Source organism: Polypterus senegalus, chromosome 7, assembly GCF_016835505.1.
Source record: "Polypterus senegalus isolate Bchr_013 chromosome 7, ASM1683550v1, whole genome shotgun sequence".
NCBI classification, from domain to species: Eukaryota; Metazoa; Chordata; class Cladistia; order Polypteriformes; family Polypteridae; genus Polypterus; species Polypterus senegalus.
Window position 1 is genome coordinate 8,241,365 of NC_053160.1, and position 22,479 is coordinate 8,263,843.

General features: G+C 35.8%; 1 protein-coding gene across 3 annotated transcripts in view; it reads right to left on the reverse strand.

Annotated features, from left to right (window-relative positions):
* Positions 1–22,479, reverse strand: part of bnc2 (basonuclin 2) — an 803,167-nt gene that overhangs the window by 445,351 nt on the left and 335,337 nt on the right. For all 3 annotated transcript variants that reach the window (XM_039758208.1, XM_039758207.1, XM_039758209.1), the window contains exon 2: positions 18,791–18,991. In XM_039758208.1, the coding sequence (XP_039614142.1) occupies positions 18,791–18,991 (201 nt within the window). The remainder of the gene's footprint in view (positions 1–18,790; positions 18,992–22,479) is intronic.

Here is a 22,479-nt window from a genome sequence, read left to right on the forward strand (position 1 = left end):
ATAACTATTAGAATAAAACCATAAGAATATTTTAATATATTTTAAAATGTGTTGTAAACAATTGTCTACAATATTGAAACAAAAAGGGACTGCAGATAAGCTCATTGGAAAGGTGCTACATAAATAAAATGTATTATTGTTATTATTATTAGATATTTACAGTGGAAACATGGAATTTGTAGTCTTTAACATTTTATGTGAGACAGATGTGCAGAGAATAACATCAGGAAGAAATACAAGATCACTGAGGTAGAATTTTGTTACATTCCCAAATGTGAAGTAACAAAAATTTACAGATTCAACCTTACTGTTTACTGTGAAATATCATATCTGACATATGATGTACAAAACCTCCCAGACGAATTGCAGGTTCTGTATCAGGCTTTAAGCCAAAATGGAAGCTTTTCTACACTTAAGGATGGTTTGGAAATTCAAGATTATGTTTAAATTTTTACAGTAATGAATCAAGCAGTGTGCTCTTAATGATACTTACCATTATTATGTAAAATGGTACAAAAAAAAGAAAACAGTGAAAATATCATTACATTTGAGCTTTGAAAATCTTAACTATTTTAAATAAAACCAACTCTAACCACTATAAAACAATGGCATGATATGAGTTTTTTCGAAATATATAAAAATATCTTGGTGTCTTATCCAGATTTGATTCCTACCTTGCGCTAGATGCTCTGGCATCCAATTTGGAAAGAAATGATTGAATGTAATTTTAAAGTTACGACTTGCACTATAAACAAGTTGGGGAGCATGCACCAGTACAGTGTGTTGCCGCACCCACAACACGGCAAAACAACTCGGGATCCTGGTTTGCCACCCCCCAGGCAGACACACGGTCCAGTCCCGCCCACTGGAAAGGACCCTCTATCTGCCACAGCCAGGTGTTACGTGGGCGACCCCTTGGCCTGGTCCAGCCACTTGGGTCCCCAACATTGAGGACTTTACGAGCCAGATCACCCTCTGGGAAATGCTCCACATGGCCGTAAGTGCCGTAACTGACACTCCCTCACAATGCAGGTAATGTGCCTCAATCGGGACTCCACGAGCAACAATCAGTGAGGCATAGTGATGAAAGCCCTGAATCAGCTGGCGTATGGTTCAGATTCCAGGCTCCTTCTCAGTCTTCCAATCTGAGTATGACACTTAACTATCCTGTGCCCTGGTTGTCAAAAATAAATATAAACAATTGTAACATAACCTCATCTTGAAGGTGACATGGGTAAAGCTGTAATCATGGATTTAGACTTCAAAATATGTCAACCTCAGTACATGCATGGTGACGTTTTTCTCTCTTAAGAAAGCACAGCTTCCATTTTACAAAGGACAGTTACAAACCAGATAAAGCAAATTTACATCAGCAGGCTGCCCACCAGCACCTTCTGGAGGCACTCTGTTCCACTGGGTTGTGTTTGGTCAATCAGCCATTTTGTCATAATACAAGATTACAACCCACTGCATACTTAAGTCTTAACAAGGTAGAATTTTAACTACATACCTTAACAGCAGTAACCACCGTCAGGCTCCCATGTGCTTGGACCGCTGTACTTAGGAGTACACTAACAACTCATGCATTATTCTTAAAAAGAATCCTCAGCTAACAAGAAGCAATACCTTGCACGAGTTAGTTTCTTCAGCAGTAGATTTTTAAATAATTTCTGCAAGTATTATTTTGAAGTCCCACTTTCCTTAATTTTTCTCTTTTTCATTTAATTATTGAAATGCATTCTGTATGTACCCCCTCAAGCTGCATACATCTGAGTGTTTTAAAGAAAAAGAAACAAAAATAATCGGCTTTATCTGTTACAGCGGCTCCTCTGAGAAACAAACTGTCTCAAATATGCATTGAAGAGGCCAATACCTTAGGGGAGAGCAGTGCTCTTCTGCAAGGTTTAACTGTGACATCCAGTTAGCCTCAGTACATATCCATCAATGTTTGTCTTATGTATTAACTTTCACTGGGGAGCAGTATCACAAATCAGTTCTAAAAAAAGTGAAAACTATTTTAAACAGAAAAAAGAAAAATAAACAATGTAACAAGATTTACAGGCAGTAGAATGAAATTACTTGAAAAAAGGAAATGACAGAAACACAGTGTCACGATGTAAGCAGCAATGACTCAAAAACTGGTTCTTTGATAGGCATCAGACATTTCACAGAATAACTAACACTGTTCAACATTTGTGTTTGTTTGATGATGAAAATGAAAAAAATGCCTACATACTTTTTGAACTCTTATCAAAATTCCTGTTAAAATTTGCCAGTGTACTGGCAAGATCTGCCAGCTATGTAAATTGGCCTGGTATGCATAAGTGGGTCATATCGTAAACTTGACAGTCTGTCCAGGCACTTGACTTGTACCTAGTGCCACCTCAACAGGCCTTAGCTCCCTGGGACACTAAAATTGGATTAAGTTGGTTAAGTGAAAGTATTGTATTCCTGTTGCCTACTAGTACTGCAGTTTTGCATTTGTTTATACTTTTTCATTTCATTTTATTGTTGATCAGTTAACTATTTAAAATTATATTAATATGTAAAGCACCTTGTGGTGGAACACCTGTAAATGATCATCCATATATTTTCAAGTTCACTTTATCTAATTCAGTATCATGGGATCCTGAAGATTATCTTGGCTAAATTAGTCCAGCACAGGACACAAACACACACTCATACATAGTGGGACAATATAGATTGTCAAATTAAACGAATACACATCTTTGGAATGTGAAAGAAAAAAAAAAAACAATTTCCAGAGTAAACCTGACACAGGTACAAGAAAAAATCGCAGACAAGGGTTTGAAATCGATGCTGTGGAGAGGTGAGAGAACAGTGCTAAACTCTGAGCAACTGTGCCAAAATATGCTAAGGTGATTCTTTAAGGAAAGATGGATTACAAATACAAAGTTACATAAAGGCAACAACTCTGGACTTTAATCAACATAGGAACTCCTTATAAAGACAAGTGTACAATGAGAAAGCTGGGTGGGAATTTATCGCTCTCAGTTTTAAGTACATTCCTAGCGTGTATGTGTACCTCTGTAGTGAGAAAAGCGCTACAGAAGTGTAAAAAATCTGAATTATTATCACACAAAATGAAAAGCTTGAGTTTGGTCATGGACTGGATACCAACACAGAAGTACAAGTCTGCATCTGATGTTTAGCGGTCTTATTTATAACTTGCCTCTAACACGCCAAGAAGCCAAAGTTACTCAATCACTATATAAAAATATCTCATAAAAGTTTTGTGCTTATATCTTATTCTGAAAGGAATTTAACAAATGGACTTCATGCTTATCTATCCTATGAAGGATTGCATATAAAGCAGACTTAGAACAACTTTGTGTTTTCTTTGTGATAAAATAAGATTAGCATGTTTGAAATTGTGCCTTCTCTGAAAAGTACTAAATACATTGATATAGTAAAGGGATATGTCATTATGCTTTCTGTAATAGGCACTACATAATATAAATTTAGTAAAATGCTTTACAAAATACTCAGAGTCAAATGCCTAGTATTAAACAGATTTATTAAAAGGCTTTGTATGGAGCTCTCCATGAAAGGCAGAATATAAATAGCATTAAGTAAAATAATTTCGCATTGTGCTTTTCATGAAAGGTCCAATATGAATAGATGTAGCAAATTGCTTTTTGATAGTTCTTACTATAAGGAACACTTGAAATGTGGCTTTCTTTGAAGGGTGCTGTATTAATAGATTCAGTTCAGGGCATTGTGGTAGTGGGTTTGCAAGATGGTGCAGCAGTTTGTGCTGCTGCCTCTTAATTCCAGAGTTCTCAGTTTGTTTTACATGCCTAGTTATTACCTTTGTGGAGTGTGTATTTCAGGTTTTTTTTCCCTCAGTTACTCAAACATGTCCATGTGAAATGACCTGGCAATTCCAAACTAACTCTGTGTGCATGATCGGGCCCTGTAGGGAACCTGGTACCTTCCTTGCCCCTGACGTTGCCAGGATAAGCTTTAGTCTCCCATGACCCTCAGGTGTATTAAGCAGGTTTAAGATGTTATGTTATGTTATGCTATGTTACAGTGGTAGTAAAGTATCTATCTATCTATCTATCTATCTATCTATCTATCTATCTATCTATCTATCTATCTATCTATCTATCTATCTATCTATCTATCTATCTATCTATCTAGTACTTTCAATGACAAAATGATGCATAAAATACATGTAGTAAAGAGGTACAGGGTTTTAGTTGCAATTAGTGATGCTACAAAAAAAGACTTTATACATTACTGATTTCAGAAAACTCTCTGATAGTGAAATCCCAAAAAGACATCATCAAAAATTTCAGGTATTCCATTTATTGGGCTATACAGTATGCTGTAAACTGCATCATGAATTGTTGCCACCTTTTCCTTTAGCTATATCATATTTTAATAATAACTTCATATTCAGTAGAATACCATACACATTGCTTCCGTTCTTCTCTGTATATAAAGACTCAGTCATCCAGAAGAAACAAATAGTTGTATGGTTCAAAAATATCAAGTGTTTTCAGCGGAGGAAAATGTAGGAAACTCAAATGCCTCAGGGGGAAGGCCTGTGCCTAGCTCTGTTGTAGACTCAAATATCTCTGCCTTCACTTGCACCAGCTCCAAACGACAAAGAAGAATCTTTACAATAAATGAAATAAGCAAGATATTTTAAAAATAAATCACCCTGATTGCTTTAAATAGAAGAATACACTCTGCTAATGAAAATGATAAAATAACTAAAAACAAGTTACTGCTGGTGTACAGAAGGTCAACAAAAAAATGGAACCGCTGTCCCTCAGACGGAATGCGCAAGCGGCCGCATAAAGAGATGCACATTTCAGTTCCCTGGGCTCAGGGGGAGACAGCAAATAGCTTTATACCTGACCTCATGGCCATTGTAATTATATTGGGCAGTTCATTTGAAGTCTTTCAGATTGGCAAATGAGGTAATTTGTGGCCAAATGGATACTATGGATTCCCTGGATAACAATGTGCTATGTTATTCAATAATTTACATCAAATTGCTCTTTCTACATTATGTCATTCATTCTTTTTAAGTCAGTGTAAAACCCCTTTTTTATTTTATTGTTATTTTATTTATATTTTATCAAACAAGGAAGACCTATCTTCTTCTTTAATAACTAGAACAACTAGTAACTCAAGTGCAAAAGAAAAATTCTGTATTATAGGAAATATAATAAATATAGGTATAATAAAATAGCAGAGAATCGGGCATGTCATACAGTGGTAGAGAAATTTTTCAGGATGTTATTTTCCTTTAGGTGTATTACTTTTTTTGATACTTATTTATAACATATAAATCTCAAACCTGTTTAATTCAATTCAGGGTCACAGGGGGACAGAGCCTCTCCGAAGGCTTCAGGCACATGGGAAGGAGCCAATACAGGACAATGCCTTAATTAAATAACATTCTCAGAACCACTTAATGCAATCCAGGGTTGCAGGGGCCTGGAGCTTACCCTGGCAGTACTGGTTGTAAGGTAGGAACAAACCCTGGAGGGTCAAATTCCCCACTCATGTGCACACATACTTGGATACTGGGTCAGGTTTACCTAACATGCACCTCATTCCGAATGTGGGAGAAAAACCAGAACACCTGGAGAAAAACCTACGCAGACATGGGTTGAATATTTGAACTCCACATTGAACACATCCAGATGTGTGATTTAAACCAGAAATGCTCCCCACATGAGGCAAAAGTGCTAACCAATATGCCATTGCCCCATCCTATATTATATTATATTATATTATATTATATTATATTATATTATATTATATTATATTATATTATAAACCTTCTTTAAAGTAGTTGGTCTCAGGACAACAAAATGTGTGTCTGCACTTGACTGCGATTACTCAAGCTTATACTCACACACATCAGTCAAAATAAACTGCAGATTTTGGATGTGTGATGAAACCGTATACCTGCAGAAAATCTACGCTGACACAGAGTCCCTTAATTAAGTTTACAGTGTTTGATATGAGACAGTGCCCATATTTCATTAATGTTTGCAAAAGATGCTAAGGTGACCATACTGCCAATAGCAGCATATATGGGCACCGAGACAAGCAAACCTTTTGAGAAAGTAGACATGTTCCATCTTCACAAAAATATGTGCAGTGGTAAGCCATGGTCAATTCAGAGAAACACATGTATGGAGACAAGAAGGTGAATAGGGCAAATGAGCTGTAAATTGGAAAAATTGTATTTTATTACTAAAGAGTATCCCTTTAAATTGTATTAGCAAGACTAATGTAAGTGCATATTGAATTGAAAAAACTCTGGGGAATGCATTTTCTAGTGACTTTTGTATATTTCCAAATGTAGATATGCTTCATACAGGTTATAATGTACATGATGTTCCTACTAAGGTATCTACTATGCTAAGCAATTTTATTTAATATGTCAACTACAGTATATGCACTTGTGGATGAATTTAAGTACACTACATTTTGTATATCTGTTCATCTATCCATTTCCTAACTCTCTATGCAGTTCACGGTCAACAGAAGCTGGTGACTGCTCCAGCAATACAGAGCACAAGATAAGCACAAACCCTTGATGGTGCAGCAAAAGACACAAATCTGATTGTTCATATTTTACTGCTAATATTTCTTACAAGCAAATCATAATTTATTGCTTCATATGGATGTTTTATATAAACAAATAATAACTGACTTAAGGTCTTTGTGGTAGTGTTTACTATTAAAGACAGTTAATAAAAAAAGGTTACTTGCTTGAGAAAATGCACATTTACGTAATGTTTTAAATTAAAGATTCTAGAATTTTAAAATTTTTAGCTAATTAATTCATTGCCAGCTTTGACTACAGTGAAAACTAGGATGTCATCAAAGCATTTGCTGACCAGAGAGCAGCACCCTGACAACTTGTTAAAACATTTCAAAACAAAATATTTAAAAGTAATTTGAATTTTTAGTTAACATTATATTTTGGCCTGGTGGTGCGTAGGTCAGCAGCGATGGCGAACACCTCTGGATTGCTGGGGCATATTTCTGTCTGGGTAGAGGTGTATGCTCTCCCTTCTGCTACTCTGGTCTCTGATCGTATTTTTAAGACATAGCCTATAATGTAATTAGGGATGCAGATTGGCCTGGTTTGAGTGAGGGGGAACACCAAACAACTGGCATTCTACTAAAAACTGATTTTTACCTTACAGTACACTCACCATAATGGGAAAAGTGTGTTCACAAAATGGATGAATGCATATTGTTTAAATTAAAACACTGTTATATATGAATCTATATATTTAAATTGAAAACTTTCCTATATATTTTAAGTTAAAATGTGTTATTTACATCTATTAGGTAACTTTTTTTTTTATTCTAGTGCTATGCTTGTTATCTGATTACAGTGCGCAGTCATTTTTATTATAAGATGATCACTATCCAAGGCACATGCTACAAAATAAAGTGTGTTGAGCCTGTTTTTGTATTAGTTTATAATACTCTAGGTTTGGATTTTTTGCAAAATTATCGGTTAAGGAAATGAAATAAAGCAACTACTGCCTGTGATTATTGACCCAACATAAAATATGATAAAATACATTTAGGGAGCAAGTGCAGCTAAACTAAAAGAGACAAACACTATTTTGTGTCAATTAATACCATCTACTGTTGCACGTTTCAATACTGGACGATATACTCTGTCTAATTCCCAGCTGCAGGACTGTTAAAGGCAGCAAGTCACAGCTGCGATAGTGTGCCGCCACCTGAAATGTAATGCTGCCAGCACCAAGCTCACAATATAGCATCCATTTTGCAATAGCGTAGCTTTTGACAAATACCTTGGTAGACAAAAACTTATTCCCCTGATCCTTGATCCAAAATGATCCCAGTGAGGGTTGTTAAACAAACTTAATTTTTTAAAGCCAAAGAGGATCCAGGCTCTGTTACTCAAGTGCCTTCACCTTGATTTAATGTGCCACTGAGCTAAGCTTCTCTAATCTCTTAACTGTGCATTTATTTTTTTCTTTTTAGTGTGTAGCGTTCTGTGTTAAAAGCTAAAGGATTCTGCAGCTATTTCTTTTTTTTTTTTTACTTTGAAGCAAATTGCTTTGTACTTCCAAGTATTCTGCGTCTCTCTGCTTTCCAAAAAAAAAGAAAGAAAAGAAAGTGTTTTGCTTCTTTGCCATTCACTTTGTAGCATTTGTTTTTCCATAACCCTTTTTTTCCCTGTTCATTAATTTAGCTTCATAAAAGAGTTTGTTTAATAGGAAAGCATTTTTCTTTCTTCCCTGACCTAAACATTATAAAATTATACAAAATTATAAAATGATAAAGACATTAATCTGGATTTTACAGGTATAGTGATGAATTGTGTAGAAAAAAGATGAGCCAAAGTGACACCTTGAGATAAAGCGCCTTTTGATTACACACAGGACAGTAGCCTCCTAAAGACTTGAATACAAGTGCCACATTGAGACTTATAGAAATACCACAAAAAAAGCAACAAAAGAATAAGTACAAGCTTCAAGCTCATTCACGGCATTATAGCACAATAACTGTCACTTGCTACTGTAGGCAGCTACAGGAAGCATCCCAGCAATGTCAAACATTCAGGGCACTAACAAGAGAAGGAATGGTGGTAATGTCCCCTCATTACCGCCCAACACGGGGTGGTGACATCCTGACTCAAACACTATTGAAACAGCAGTTTCCCTTTCTATGTGCACTTCCCCTGAGTGTGAGCAGAGGAAAAAAAAGAAAAACAATAAAAAAAAAATGAACTAGTGGACATTTTCGATATTAGATAAAGACCTTATCTACTGGTAAGGAATTAAACAAAGAAATGACACAAACAGGCAGGATTTTAAACTTCACCATGTGCAGCCACAGTTCTGCTTTTGCCATCGTGGTCACAGTCAGCTTTAAAAATGTCTTTGTGTTATTCCATTCAAAAGAAAGAAAGATTTTTTTAAAATTCAGCTTAACACTAATTTTTTTTTAGCTCTTTTTTTGTCTAAAGTAAAATAGACAGCTGGAAAGAGACATTCACGTTGGCTGATAAGATTGCATCTATACCCGTTTCCAGTCCTCTCCAGATGATTGACATTATAGCTCACGGGAGGCCACTCATCTCCTCTTTAAAGGGTATTAAAAGGCTGCAAAACAATGCAAGTGCTGCTACATTTTTTTAATTGCTAATTCTTGAACACCCCATATTGAGATGAAAAAGGAAGTTAGATTACACAGATAAAATACCAATATTTTATCAAGTGAAACATGATTATATTTAAGCAGTAGCGCTGGGGAAAAGATCAGCTCTGTATTGCACAAGTATTACAGCCACCTCCTTTAATTTCTTAGTACCGACAATAAAAGAAAAAGCTTTAAATATGTTACATTTCTTACCGGATACCTAAGGATTAATTTTTTTACTTGGGCATTTAATGGAAATGAACCAATTAACTTTAAAACCAGAGAATGGTGGGTTTGTGCTGGCCCAAACCAAAAAAAAGTGATTGTACAGAGTAAGCTCAAACACCTCTCAGCTGCATAAGAGGAGAAATTGGGCATATGGTCGCATATTTTTATCACAGCTAAACTTCAAGACACTCTTATGTGGTAAAGTACCGAAATGACAGCATGTCGACACTTCCATCACACAAACGCAGAACCGATAGACCTGTTTTCTCAAGGCCAATTTGCAGGATATGACAAACATTACCTGTGTAGTAGTTTGCCTAAGCACATATATATATATATAAGTTGATGTGTAAATGTTGATATGCATAGGCATGTATATGTATATATGTAAGTTTGTGCCTATCTATCTATCTATCTATCTATCTATCTTATTATTATTAAGGCATATTTATATTACAGTACTGAATATGTAGTTAATGAATAAGATTATCTTTACTTTTGATTAAACTGTGAAATAAACAGAAAAATGTAGTTATTTTATACCTCTTTCAAAGGCTTTACTGTTATATGTAATGATTATAAGTAGTTAAACTGATTAATAATCCTCCATTATAATAGATTTTTTTTTATTATATACATATAGCAGTCCTGATAACACAATCATTTCTTGCTTCACTTACCCTAGAATACATTTAAAGGTCTGTTGTGGGCATGTAAGCCTAATTACTTACTTACCGTATGTAACATTACTATTGTGTAAACATTTTAACATTTATTACAGAATAAAAAATATATCATTCTTCATTTAATATTATTATTTTTTTTTATTTTTTATTTTTTTTACATATAATAGGTAGAAAAGAAATCCAGTACACGGATATACACGTGAGTGTGTGTGCATATATTTGTATATAACAGTTTAGAAACTGAGAATTTAGGACCTAATGAATTGACTAAAAGATGGATAGATAAAATCTGACTGTTGTGTTTTTAAAAAACTTAATATTGGCTATGTTTAATACTGTAGTTAACTTAAACTCAAACTTGCAATTTAATAAAAATTCCAGACACAACTTAAATCTTTTCGTAATACATTTTTCCTATCAGTGTTACTCCATTTTACAAGCATCCTGCCTTGTGCTGAGAGTCTTAATTTAATGGGCAGAACTACCAAAGAAAAGTATATTGTTTTGTTAACTTTTGCATTTCATATTTTTAGAACTGCTAAGTTTTTTCTTTGATATAAATTTAAAATTTTAATATGTACTTCTTGTAAGTACAACACATTTTTTGCTTCCTGTCCATTTCTCTTTTTCTGCTTGTTCTATGGCAGCTTCTTGTCTTTAAGCTCTGCTGCACTTTAATCATGGAATGTCTGGACTTGCACTTCATGACAGACACCGTCAGAAGTGCTAAGACAAGCAGGGGCCAGAATTGTGAATTTCATCTCCAGAAACAAATTGACACATTTTACAGTTACTTTTGTTGGCTTATAGTATAGGTTGAAAGAAAGCAATTGAAAGAAATAAACTGGGTGCATTAAAACCTAGTGCTTCTGTGACTCCTTTATGAAAAGGCCAGCCGTGAGATAAATCAATTTATATTATAACAGTCCTTATTCTGTTTTAATAAAAACTATTTAAAAAACAGGTAAATACTAAGTGCAGTTTTATGCAATGTTCCTTTCTCTAACTGAAATATTATGACCAATATTTCTACCTGCAGTCTTAGTGGAGTGTGAACAAGTAGTCTCATGTTTTGTATTATATGCATTTAATTTTACCCAACTGATCATCTCTGCTTCTAAAATAAAACACCGTCTGGTGTGCACTATGTGCGCGTTCTGTGACAGTTCAGGCTTTAACAGAATATTTAATAAAAATAACTAATTTTATAAGTAGACAGCAAAAACAGATACATTATTTTGTTGGTAATTCAGCAAATAAAAAACAAATTCCCAAGAAAATTTTCGCAAAATAAATGAATACCACTTGTGTCAATCCTGTTAGAGCCACAGTTCTGCACATTTGCACAGAAGCTTTAGATCCTTTATTAAATATGAATTATTGAAAAGATGAATCCTAATGGTTAACTCATTCTAATGATCAGCAAGAGCAAATACTTCTGGAAAGTGCTGCCTTATTCCATTTATGTTCTCTACCTATGAATACACTGCCCATATCACCCATGACTTCTTTAGAGCACTACAAATCTTGTGCTTGATGTTTATTTGGTGCTGATTTACGGCCTGTAAACGATTTCTTAAGGGCTTCCCTTCCTATCGCTGAACTGTTATATGTCTTTCTGGAAGAGCTCATGAATGACTGACACTGACGGCAACAGCTTTTAAGACAGCAGGGTTCTATCTACCGAGAGGTTTCTGAAGAGCATAAAGAAGTGAAACTAATAATCACTGTGAAATGAATGACAGAGGCTTCACATTTTGGAAAACAATCTAATTCTGAAGCTGTTTATTTTAAACATTCTTTATTAAACGTAGCAAACTTAAACTTTTAGGTGCAGAGGCAGGTTTGGACTAAAAGTGAATGCTGACCTTGATAACATATTAAGAAATATATTTCTAAATGTCAGAGTTAAAAATGCAAATATTAAGTTAGGTACGTGCTAAAAAAGTAAAACTTTGGTGATAAGCAAGCAAGTATGCGGCCGAATTTCTTCTTGTCTACTTTCTTGACAGCAGTGCAACTTATAATGAATGTGCAACCCCCCTACCCCTCTTAATCCTGCTGTGTGTCACAGTGACCGGGAGATGGGCTGTCTCTTGATATCACAGAGAGGCCTCAAACAGTCCTCCTGGAAACCTGTGACACACAAACTCTTCTTCCTGGCTGCGGCCCAGTGTGCAGATGTCTTATTCAGCGTCCAATTAGTCACCAAGGTTTTGGCTGGACTCTCGCCTTGACAGAATGTGGGCGTCTCCTCAAATATCCTCTTTCACATCACATCTAGCCTGTTTTCTTTTTCACTCTTTAAGAATTCAAATATGCCCTACTCCTCTTGCACTGCTGTGTACACACAAAATTATTATTATTAAATTGAGTGACCCTTCAGAGTCCTTACACATTTGGTTTACACAAACATATTCACCTGTGTTACATCTACATCTAAAATAGTGCAAGGGACAGTATCACACTCTCGTAACCTTCTCTAAAACATACTTAAAAGTTAAAAGTATTGTGTAGTATCAGACTTCATATAGATTAAAGGCAAGCTGGTTGCATTACTGTGTTTCCAGCAAAGCTGAAACATGGACGCTGAACTTGATGAAGAGGATGAAACTGTATTAATTTGTGAGTGTCCCAGTCTTCTATATATGTTTCACAAATACATAAACATGCATGCTCACTCACACACACACAAGTATAAATATTTATATATATATATATATGCAGTTTATTAAATGGAAATATTCTGTAACAAGATGTATTGTAAATGTAATCTAAGGAAAAATTCATAACTATCTGTTATGCTGTAATAGACTGGTTCACTATCCAGTATTGACTGTCCTTCAAGCAGTGCTGCGAAGGTAGGATTGAGATCTCTGTGACTCTACAATTAGACTAACCTAATTTAGCCAATGAACAGATGAATAAACTTTTGGTAGTGTTTTCTTTTAAGACCATCGATTTTTTATTTTAAAAATATACAATCAATTAATTAATTAATTAACACAATGTCCCATTCATTCATTTATCTACTACACCCTATTAGTCAGATTCTTTTAAGGTCATGTGGAGCTAGGAGATAATTATAGCAGCCAGTGCAGTTTCACAGGTGTAAATTATGCCATATGGATCCTAACTTTATATAAAGTTATACATCTCTTCTAATGTATAAATACACGCATATATATATATATATATATATATATATATATATATATATATATATATATATATATATGCACACAACATATTTGTCGTTGTCGCTTCACTCCCTATCCCCATAGCCAATTGTAAGCGCCTACTGTCACTTCACATACTCTTTAATATTAATTTGTACTTTTGAAATATAGTTTTAAAAAAATCTCTGAGCTGCTTCTTTAGAAGCTTCCAATTGAGTATCTGCTATTGTGGGTAAAATTTTTTTGAAATATTTCCTGCTCATGGTTTAAAATTTACAGACCAACAAAATCAAAGTGCTAAAAGAATCCACGGGGCACGTGAAATTGTTATGCGTTTAGGATGCTTTACTTTTGTAATGTGGTGGTGCCATATCGCGTCATTGTAGACAATACAGTGTTACTCTCTGACATCCTGAAAAAAAAATCTAAAAAATGAAAACTATACCGATCTTCCCTGTAAAGTTCAACGTTTTGGAAACAGGCGGGTTAAATAAACGTTTCTTTAAGTAGGCAAACTTACATGAACAAACGAGAATGTACAGATTTTGTTCAGGCGAAAAAACAGACAGATGTTAATCATTACTCAACTTCTTTGATATCCATATTTCACCCTCTCATTACTGGTAAAAGGAAGAATAAAATAGTCCTCGGGTTTTCTTTTTATGTTATAAGTGTTTTCACCGTGTAATTCCATGGTAACGGCCTCTAATAATAATACTAATATCCTATTTGTACAATTAGTTGTTTTAATAGCTCTCAGTGTGTTTTACTTGAATAAAATGAACGCAAAATATCCCCAATGGAATATAATTGGCTGTGGTGCTGACATGCCATTTGACACTTAAGTGTGTTCGTCTTTAAATGATTATATTAAGAGACTCAATCCAGTCAATCCGGTTCTCTTGGAAAGCGAACTGCGTATCTGTCAAGCCCTTATCTACACTACGATACAATATACTTCAAGAATGGCACGTGCACGCTAACAATCGCGAACTTCCACAGCACTCCACCTCTTTTTTTGACAGTGCCAAATAATTCACTGGGAACCCGAGTAATAAACCGTTACAACTCAAGCACCTCTCTCGAGCATCATGCATGATAAACTGTTTCACAGTGATATATACATATATACTAATGCTTAGTCAAAGTCGACCAAGTAATGATTTTTAAAATTAACGTGACTTACTTTTTTCATCATCATTCATTAGTCAATTCAAAATAATGGTAATAAAATTAGCAATCATTTTTTATGCTGAGTAGCTTTAAAGACAAATTTAATATATTATTATGATTTATTTATGCAATGAATTTACTTCTAAGCATTGTAAAGTACTTCTGTCGTTGCGGTAGAAATTACTCTGATTAAAATGTGAAAAGTCTGTGAAATGTATTAAAGTTTCTGTTCGCCTATTCTGACGGCGTTCAGGTATAGGGGGTTAATCTTGGGAATCAAAGTTTATGAAATGGCAGCTAATATAAGTAAGTAGGACATAAGAGCTAAAGAGCGAATATATGCGTTTATATAAGTATTACATTACATTATAAGTATTACAAATTTAAACACATGAACACAGTTCTTTTTCTTTAACACAAGCATGTTTGTTTGAAATGTTCCACCTCTTCAAAGACGGGGAGCTGAAAAGGATTTGCCGGAGAAAGTTTAAATCCTCGACAATTCATCCTCTCAAGAAAAAAAGCTTTTTCTAGTATTCGTAAGGAGAATGTAAACGTCTGAAGACGACAATTCGTTCAACCACTGTCTGTCTGAAGGCTGTCGTATAAACATCATTTATTTTCCTATCTGTCTGCACAGAATTAGAGAAAACATAGTCAATCGCAACTACTGTATTCAGTATACAGTGTAAAAAAAATAACTTATAAGATCTTGCAGGACGATTCAATAATTTAAAACGACCGATCATACTCCATGTCAGCAGCCATAGAGCTTGTCTGAATATCAGGGAGGAATATACTGTGTACCAATGTAATTAACAGAATAAAAATTAACTTTTCATAATCAATTTAATGAGCCAGTTTTGGACATGAGTGACGGCGTCATTTTTGAATTAATGTCGTAAGTCAAACCCAGATCGATTAAAGAAAATCGGACGTTTACAGTTAACTGGTAGGTTGGTTGCTATTATAGTTACGTTTTTGTCATTATTATCGAAATCTATTGCTTACTTGACCCAGAAACAATTGAAATGCATTTCCGCAAACTTGAGTCTCAAATAAGGATTCATTTGGATCACTTACTCAGACACGTGGTTTTAATAATAGTATCAAATCCGCCTTGCAAGGAGTTTGGAAAACTACAACGTGAAGTCACGGACTTAAAAGAGCCGAAACGCAGAACAAAGCACACGTACAATGGACTGGAGTTTTGTTGCAGACGCTACAAGGATTCACATGTACCGTGGTTAATTGGGATTTTATTCTAAAAACAATCGCTTGTTGCGTTATGATGTGTCAGTCATATGTAACTATTACATCTCCACAAGAAAACAGAAGTAAAAAGATATATTTAAAAAATAACTTTCCTTAGCCCGATATATCAAAACGAAATTTGGGTTTTCTGAAAAGGCGTATGTAGTGCAGCTGTTCAGTGTACAGCAGGTACGCTTCCGCGGCTATATGGTGTAGATAGCACACATTAATTAAATCTTGAGTGTGGGAAGGAAAAAAAAAAACAGTTTGCTTAGCATAATAGTTAGCATGACACTACTTGTAGCATTAAAAATGCATTTTCAAACAGATGTAACATCCTCATTATGAGGGTTTAATAGCTGTCTCACTAAATGCCTCTGCTTGGATTGAATTTACAAATTCAGACAAAGAATACTGAGAACTCGCAGCTGACAGCCGCGGATGTAGGTGCATTTTATAGAATTAGTAGTATTTGAAAGAATAATTCATTATTTACTTCATGTTAATAAACATGTCAGGAAGATTGATACAACAGTAACACGGTAACTAGGATGTACTCAGTAAAACAATTAAGCGAGGATTACTGATAAGAAGTTGTGCTAATTTTTAGCAGCTGTAAAAAAAGAACTAAAAAACGGGTGGGGGGGTAAATTCATCTACACACCTGTGCAGATGACATACATATATTATATTGTAAAAAATGTAATGCTGTCTCTAATCTGTCTTCTATACAGGCATATCTTAATGACGATATGTATAATTAAAACATTCTTTTCAGATAGATGGCCATGATCGTTCAGTTTAATAAAGTCGCAACGACATTCAGCTGGGCAGGGAATCCGGTTTATAAACCTAACTTATTAGCGGGAAAATGATCCCTCACACTTCGGAGTTATTTAGTAGTCTAACCTCTTAGGTCTTGCCGTATTCTCCACAATAATACGTCATTGTTATTTGCAGCTAAATTGGAGCGAATATCCAAGTATTTTTTAAAAGTCCTAAACTGATCAATGACCATTTGAACAAGCAGAACAAGCAAACTTGTTTTTGAAGCTGGTTTCTTGGAACGTTTACGTCCCCAAAAGTTTACAAGGGGCTATCTCCATGATTTGATAGCAGACTGTCACTTGAGCTTCATCACAGATCTGCCAATGTATTAAAAAGTACGGGAAGACTGTTAAAAGCGATTCTTTATGGCTGTACAGATGAGATTTATGTGCTAGACATTTTTTACGCAAAATGATCACTTGTATTTTAAACAGCGTCGCTGTGCACCAAATAAAATATGCAATAGTTCATCCAGCCCTAAATATGAAGTTAACAAATAACATATTTGTTCCCATGTGTATCTTGCGAAAAAACCCTTTTAAAAAGTACCAATTTATTTTGCCTAATTAAAAAATATGCCTAAAAATGCACGTTTTTCTTTGAATCAGTGAGACGCGAAAGGCACTATATAACCTCTATCTATCTAACCGATAGATAGATAGATAGATAGATAGTATTTGCAACTTGTGCAAGTCGACAAATTTCATGTGAAGAATATTTTTCCTGTTGTCACTAGTGACATTCAAGTCGCATCCTTAGTAAATTTTGTTTCGACATTGACCGAGGTTTTCTGGGAGTTTGAGTGTGCGGTATTTAGTAAAAGGCTGAGATAAAGACAAGAATCCTCAGGCTGATTAAACCGTTATGGCGTTGCACATGAGCTGTAAGGAGGGTCCCTCTACAGGAGATACAGTATCCGCATCTCTCAGATTCTCCATTTAATGCACACAGGGGTCGTGCTCGTACCGTTGCTACAATGCGATATACTAATGAGCGAGGTGAATGAAGTTTATGAAGATTGGCGTTACCGTAACTGTTTTTATAGTATAATTGTTTTGATTGGATAAATTATGTAAATGTTTACAAATAAGTCAAATTAAAAAAAAATATATGTATAGCCGGTAAGTTACTCCATAGATAGATGGATATTCTTAACTTCTCTCTCTGACTAGATCTGTAAGAAAGGTGAATGTAAATCTTCGACATAACTTTTAACCACAAGCTGCCGTTTATGTACGGCGCCACTTTAAACGTAAAGTCACGGTGATCGCGGCTGAATACGCCTAAAACTCGAACTTATAAAATAAAAAATATTCCCCTGGTTCATGTTTAACTGAATGTTTGGCAGAAAGAGATTTATTTTACAAAGTTCCCGAGAATAAACGATCGAGAGGGAAAAAAGGATCACGCATATCCGAAAAATTTAAACATTTGCCAAGTTCGTGTAACGAGATCTTCTAAACAAACAAGTCGCTTCCCACAATCCAGAGCTCACTGGCTTTTAAACTTCCCTCCTTTTCATTGAGCTTTTCGTCTTTTTTTTCTTTCTGTCTCTTTTTTAAATTTAATTAACCCCCAACCTTCCAGAAAAACCCCTTTCTTTCAAGTCCGCACTCGACCCCCACCTTTGTGCCGAGGTTGTGCAAGCGCAGCGGTCGCGGCAGTTCCGCGGAGCCTGGTACAGAGATACCGACTCCTCAACCCAATGATGAATCGGCCGTCAAGACTGCACGGCCCTCATTCCCTCCCTCCTTTCTCCTGACTCTTGCTTTCTTTCCTTTAACGGGGCCCCTTGCCCCGGAGCTGCAGCCCCCAAAGATAGGAGCGCAACACTTTAGATGCCCCCCTCCCCACTGCCCCATCAAAATCTACTAGTGCAAACATGCGTAGCGCTTTCAAAACGTAATAAAAGTTGAAAGAGGACAACACACAATGTATTTATCACTCCTCATGAAACATCTAAAAAACTCCATGTGCTGTTTCTAAAAGTTTATGACTTTGAAAGGCTGTCATAAGGATGTATTGGTGATAGTGACCAGAGACTAGAAGGAGCTGGTAGTACAGATAAGAAAGTTTGAAATTATTTGAAACAGGCCATAACAAAATAAAACACAAACATACCAAAAAAAAAAAAATCAAATAAACCCAGTACACCTCAACTGTGCAAATTGATTAAGAGAACAAATGAAATCCTAACACACATAAACAAGACAACACAGTCCCAAAACAAAATGAATAAGAAGATGAGCTTACCTGTTGGGACATTCTGAAGAGCAGGTTACTGTCACTGTTCTGCCATGTCCCCATGAAGCCAGGCTCAGTGCTTGTGCTTCTGGTCCCGAACTGCATGGAGTTGTCAGCGCTCTTGTCTCTTAAAGTCAAGTCTCTTGCCCTCTCTCGCTCTTTGTCTCTCTGGGTGTCTCCGTGTCTCACATCCACTTCTGCCTCTTCTGACTGAAAAGTGAAGGTGGATTTGATTTTTTTTGGTCTTTTTTTTTCCCCTCAGCCTCTTGGCGGCAAGATTTAAGGAGTAAGCTGTGCAGTTGCAGAACAGGAGCAAGGCTGCTCTGTGAATCTCCTTAGGGGTAGATGGTAAAAGAGGGCAGAATAAGCAAAGTGTGGAAGGTGGGGGCAGCAGGAGGAGGAGGAGGAAGAATAAGAGAAAAGAATGATGATGATGACAGTGATGCTGAAGAGGAAGACGACTGCAGAGAAGATGAAGAGGAGGAGCAATGGAAAGAAGAATTTGCAATGGGTGCCAGGTAGCTTTTGCTTTACCCCTTTTGCCACTTCATTAGGAACCCCAGTCCCACAGCCAACCCATACACTCACTGTTGAGAAGAAAGAAAGGAAGAAAGAAAGAAAAAGAAAGAAAGAGAAAAAGAAAGAAGATCAGAGCTTGTGTGGCTGCTAATCAGGTGTACGGTGTGCGCCAGCCCAGCACAACACAGCCTTCTTGCGTGCCTGCCTGCCTGCCTGCCTGTCTTTTCTATTCTCTCTCCTCTCTTCTCTTCTCCTCTCCGCTCCGATCCGCTCCCCTGCTGCTGACTGGCGTGTCACAGGATAGTGCAGACTGAGCACAGAGTCAACTGCGCTGCTCCTCTCTCAGGCACTAAATGACATCCCACACTAACCCCTCACTGATACACTCATACACTTAAGAACTGCTGAACAGGATGAGCTACGAAGGGAGGGAAGGCTGTCCCTGCCTTATTAAGAGCACGGCTCTGCTGTCAGGCATGTCTTGCACTGCCAAACCTCACAATGTGCTAAGCAGCCCCCTGCTTTTTATTTTATTTTTTTTTCTCTTTCATCCTAAGCTGCACCAATATTTGGAGTTGAAGGCAAAAAAAAAAAGGAAACTCCCACACCTTTTTTTAACTTAGAGAACTAGTGACTATTTAAATGATAAAAAAAAAAAAAAAAAAGAAAATTTAAAGACATCTTCCTAGGATCAGGAACAAAAACAAAGAGCTTCTCTTTTCAGGTAAGCCTCATGCTATAAAATCAGACTCCTGCACACAGATGGTCCACATTTCATTACAAGACTGGCAGTAGCATTCCCAAAAACAACTTGCTGCCTGATGCCAACAGCTCCTTTGAGAAGCTGCACGTGAAGCAGACCTACTAGTCATTCCAAAATTCATTACCATTTTTTTGTGACTATTTTCATCTTAAAACCTTGTAAATAGCCACCCCCCCCCCCATAAAAACACATGCTCGGTCATCCCATACAACATCCCATCTCATACAGCAAAAGCCTGCTGCAGTTATTGAGCAGTCATTTAGTGCGACATTGTGCTTTGGCGGCAGCAGGAAAACTAATGTGAAAGAGTTTTAGGTTTTAATTAAGAAAAATATAAGAGCAACTGAGAGAGAGAGAGAGAGACATCAGTCCCCTTTCTGCTCTGCTCCACTCTGCTCAGCAGAACTGCGCTCTTCAATGAAATCCTCAAGGAAAATGAAAAAGTAGTCTTTTCCCTTCACATGAAATACAGTACAATAAACTGCCTGCAGCCATAAAGACATTTATATATATATTTATATATATTTATATATATATATATATATATATATATATATATATTCAACAGTAAAAGGAGACAGCTTTAAAACTTTAACTGATCACATACCATCTGACACTAAATGACACATCACAGTTCTTTGGGCAAGAGAGAAGAAGAATTAACATTCTTAAAATACATTAAACGATTACAAATACACCAAGTCACTCAAAGCGCTATAGAAAATTGCAGGAGACAACTGCTGCTGTCTCTTAAGAGCACCAGTAAGGCTCTAATGACAGCTCAGGCTAACCTTTCCAGAAATTATGAGAACAGCACTAATGTGATAAAATCTACAAATTTTTACATTGAAGAAAAAATGAAAGAAGAAAGAAGCAATGAGCCACTTTCACCTGCTTTTTTTATTCTGATGAATCCTAACAGAATATAATGGACATCTAGCTCTCTCTCTCTCTCTTTTTTTCCCTTTCTTTCTTTCTTCTTTCTCTCTGAATGCTATAACAGAAAAAAAGCCATCCAGTGGCTTGGTGTCATTAGTGGCAAATGAAAAATAATGAGAAAATGTACACAGAGTTGACACAAATGTGCCTGCCTCCTCTTCTTTTAAGATGCGCTCCAGTTTAAAAGCTTTTCTGACAAACTTTTTTTTTTTTCTTCAAACAGTAACTGGGAAAAATGATCCAATAAGTAAATAAATAAATAAAGAGGATGATGTAAAGTGACAATTGTCAGTGTAAGAGAAACAGAGAGTGAAGGAAATGCTCTTCCCACATCTTGTCCCAAGTACCAAAAATAGGCTTATAAATTCTTGTCAACAGTTCCCTGATATACATAATACATACAAAAGAAATATAACATTAAAAAGAAAAAAATCAGATTAGTGAGGTCACCGTTCAAGGGAATCAGGACTTGCTTGCTGGTAGCACAGGCCTAAGTGGCTAAGGTGCTGTATTGTGAAGCAAAAGATTCCAGTTACCACCATTGAGTTACTTGACTTGTCAGTGCTTCAGTTATTGCAACATATAAATGGCTTTGTTCTGTCTGTGACGCACCTTGCGATGGTGTGAAAAGACTACAAAGAATTGGTACAGGTAGTGATGTGGTCTGTAGACCCTTAAATTGACAAATTTAAATCCCCACCACTGACTCGCAGTATGTCCCTAAAAAGGTACTTAAACTGCCTGTTCTCATTATAAAGTAATAAGTTAAATATCTTTAACAGAATATTTTTACCTTCCTACTTTACTTCAGCATTTTCATGAAAGTGACAGAAATCCCACATTCAATCCCCATTTTGAATTTAAAGTGTGATACTAAGCAAGTCATTGAACCTAACAGTCTTCACATTGTGGGAAAAAAAATTTACATTAGTTTATCTATAAAGCGCCTGTAGAAATTTTGAAAGGTGCCATATAAAATAACTTACTTCTTCAGGTGCTTCACTCTACCAATGAATTATGACTCACTTTGCCTAAAAGTATACCAAAGTATACATATAAGAAAATGTATTGATTTATTTTACAAATGTACTTGTTGTACTTGTTCTAATATAGGGTGACAAAACAGACAGACAGACAGACAGACAGATAGATAGATAGATAGATAGATAGATAGATAGATAGATAGATAGATAGATAGATAGATAGGAAAGTCACTATAAGATAGATAGATATGAAAGGCACTATATAATAGATAGATAGATAGATACTCTGGAAATTCAGAAATAGTATAACAAATTATAAAAATATAACAAAACAGCTACTCTAAAATGTGTCCCAAAAACACCTATCATTTTATTTTTGTATGAATGCATATTGTAGAAAACAAAACTTGGTGTCATTCCGGCAAAGCTGTTTTGCAAGTTTTGTTTCATCTGTGCTTAGTTGTACTTGTATAGATGCCAGTCTGTGAATGGAT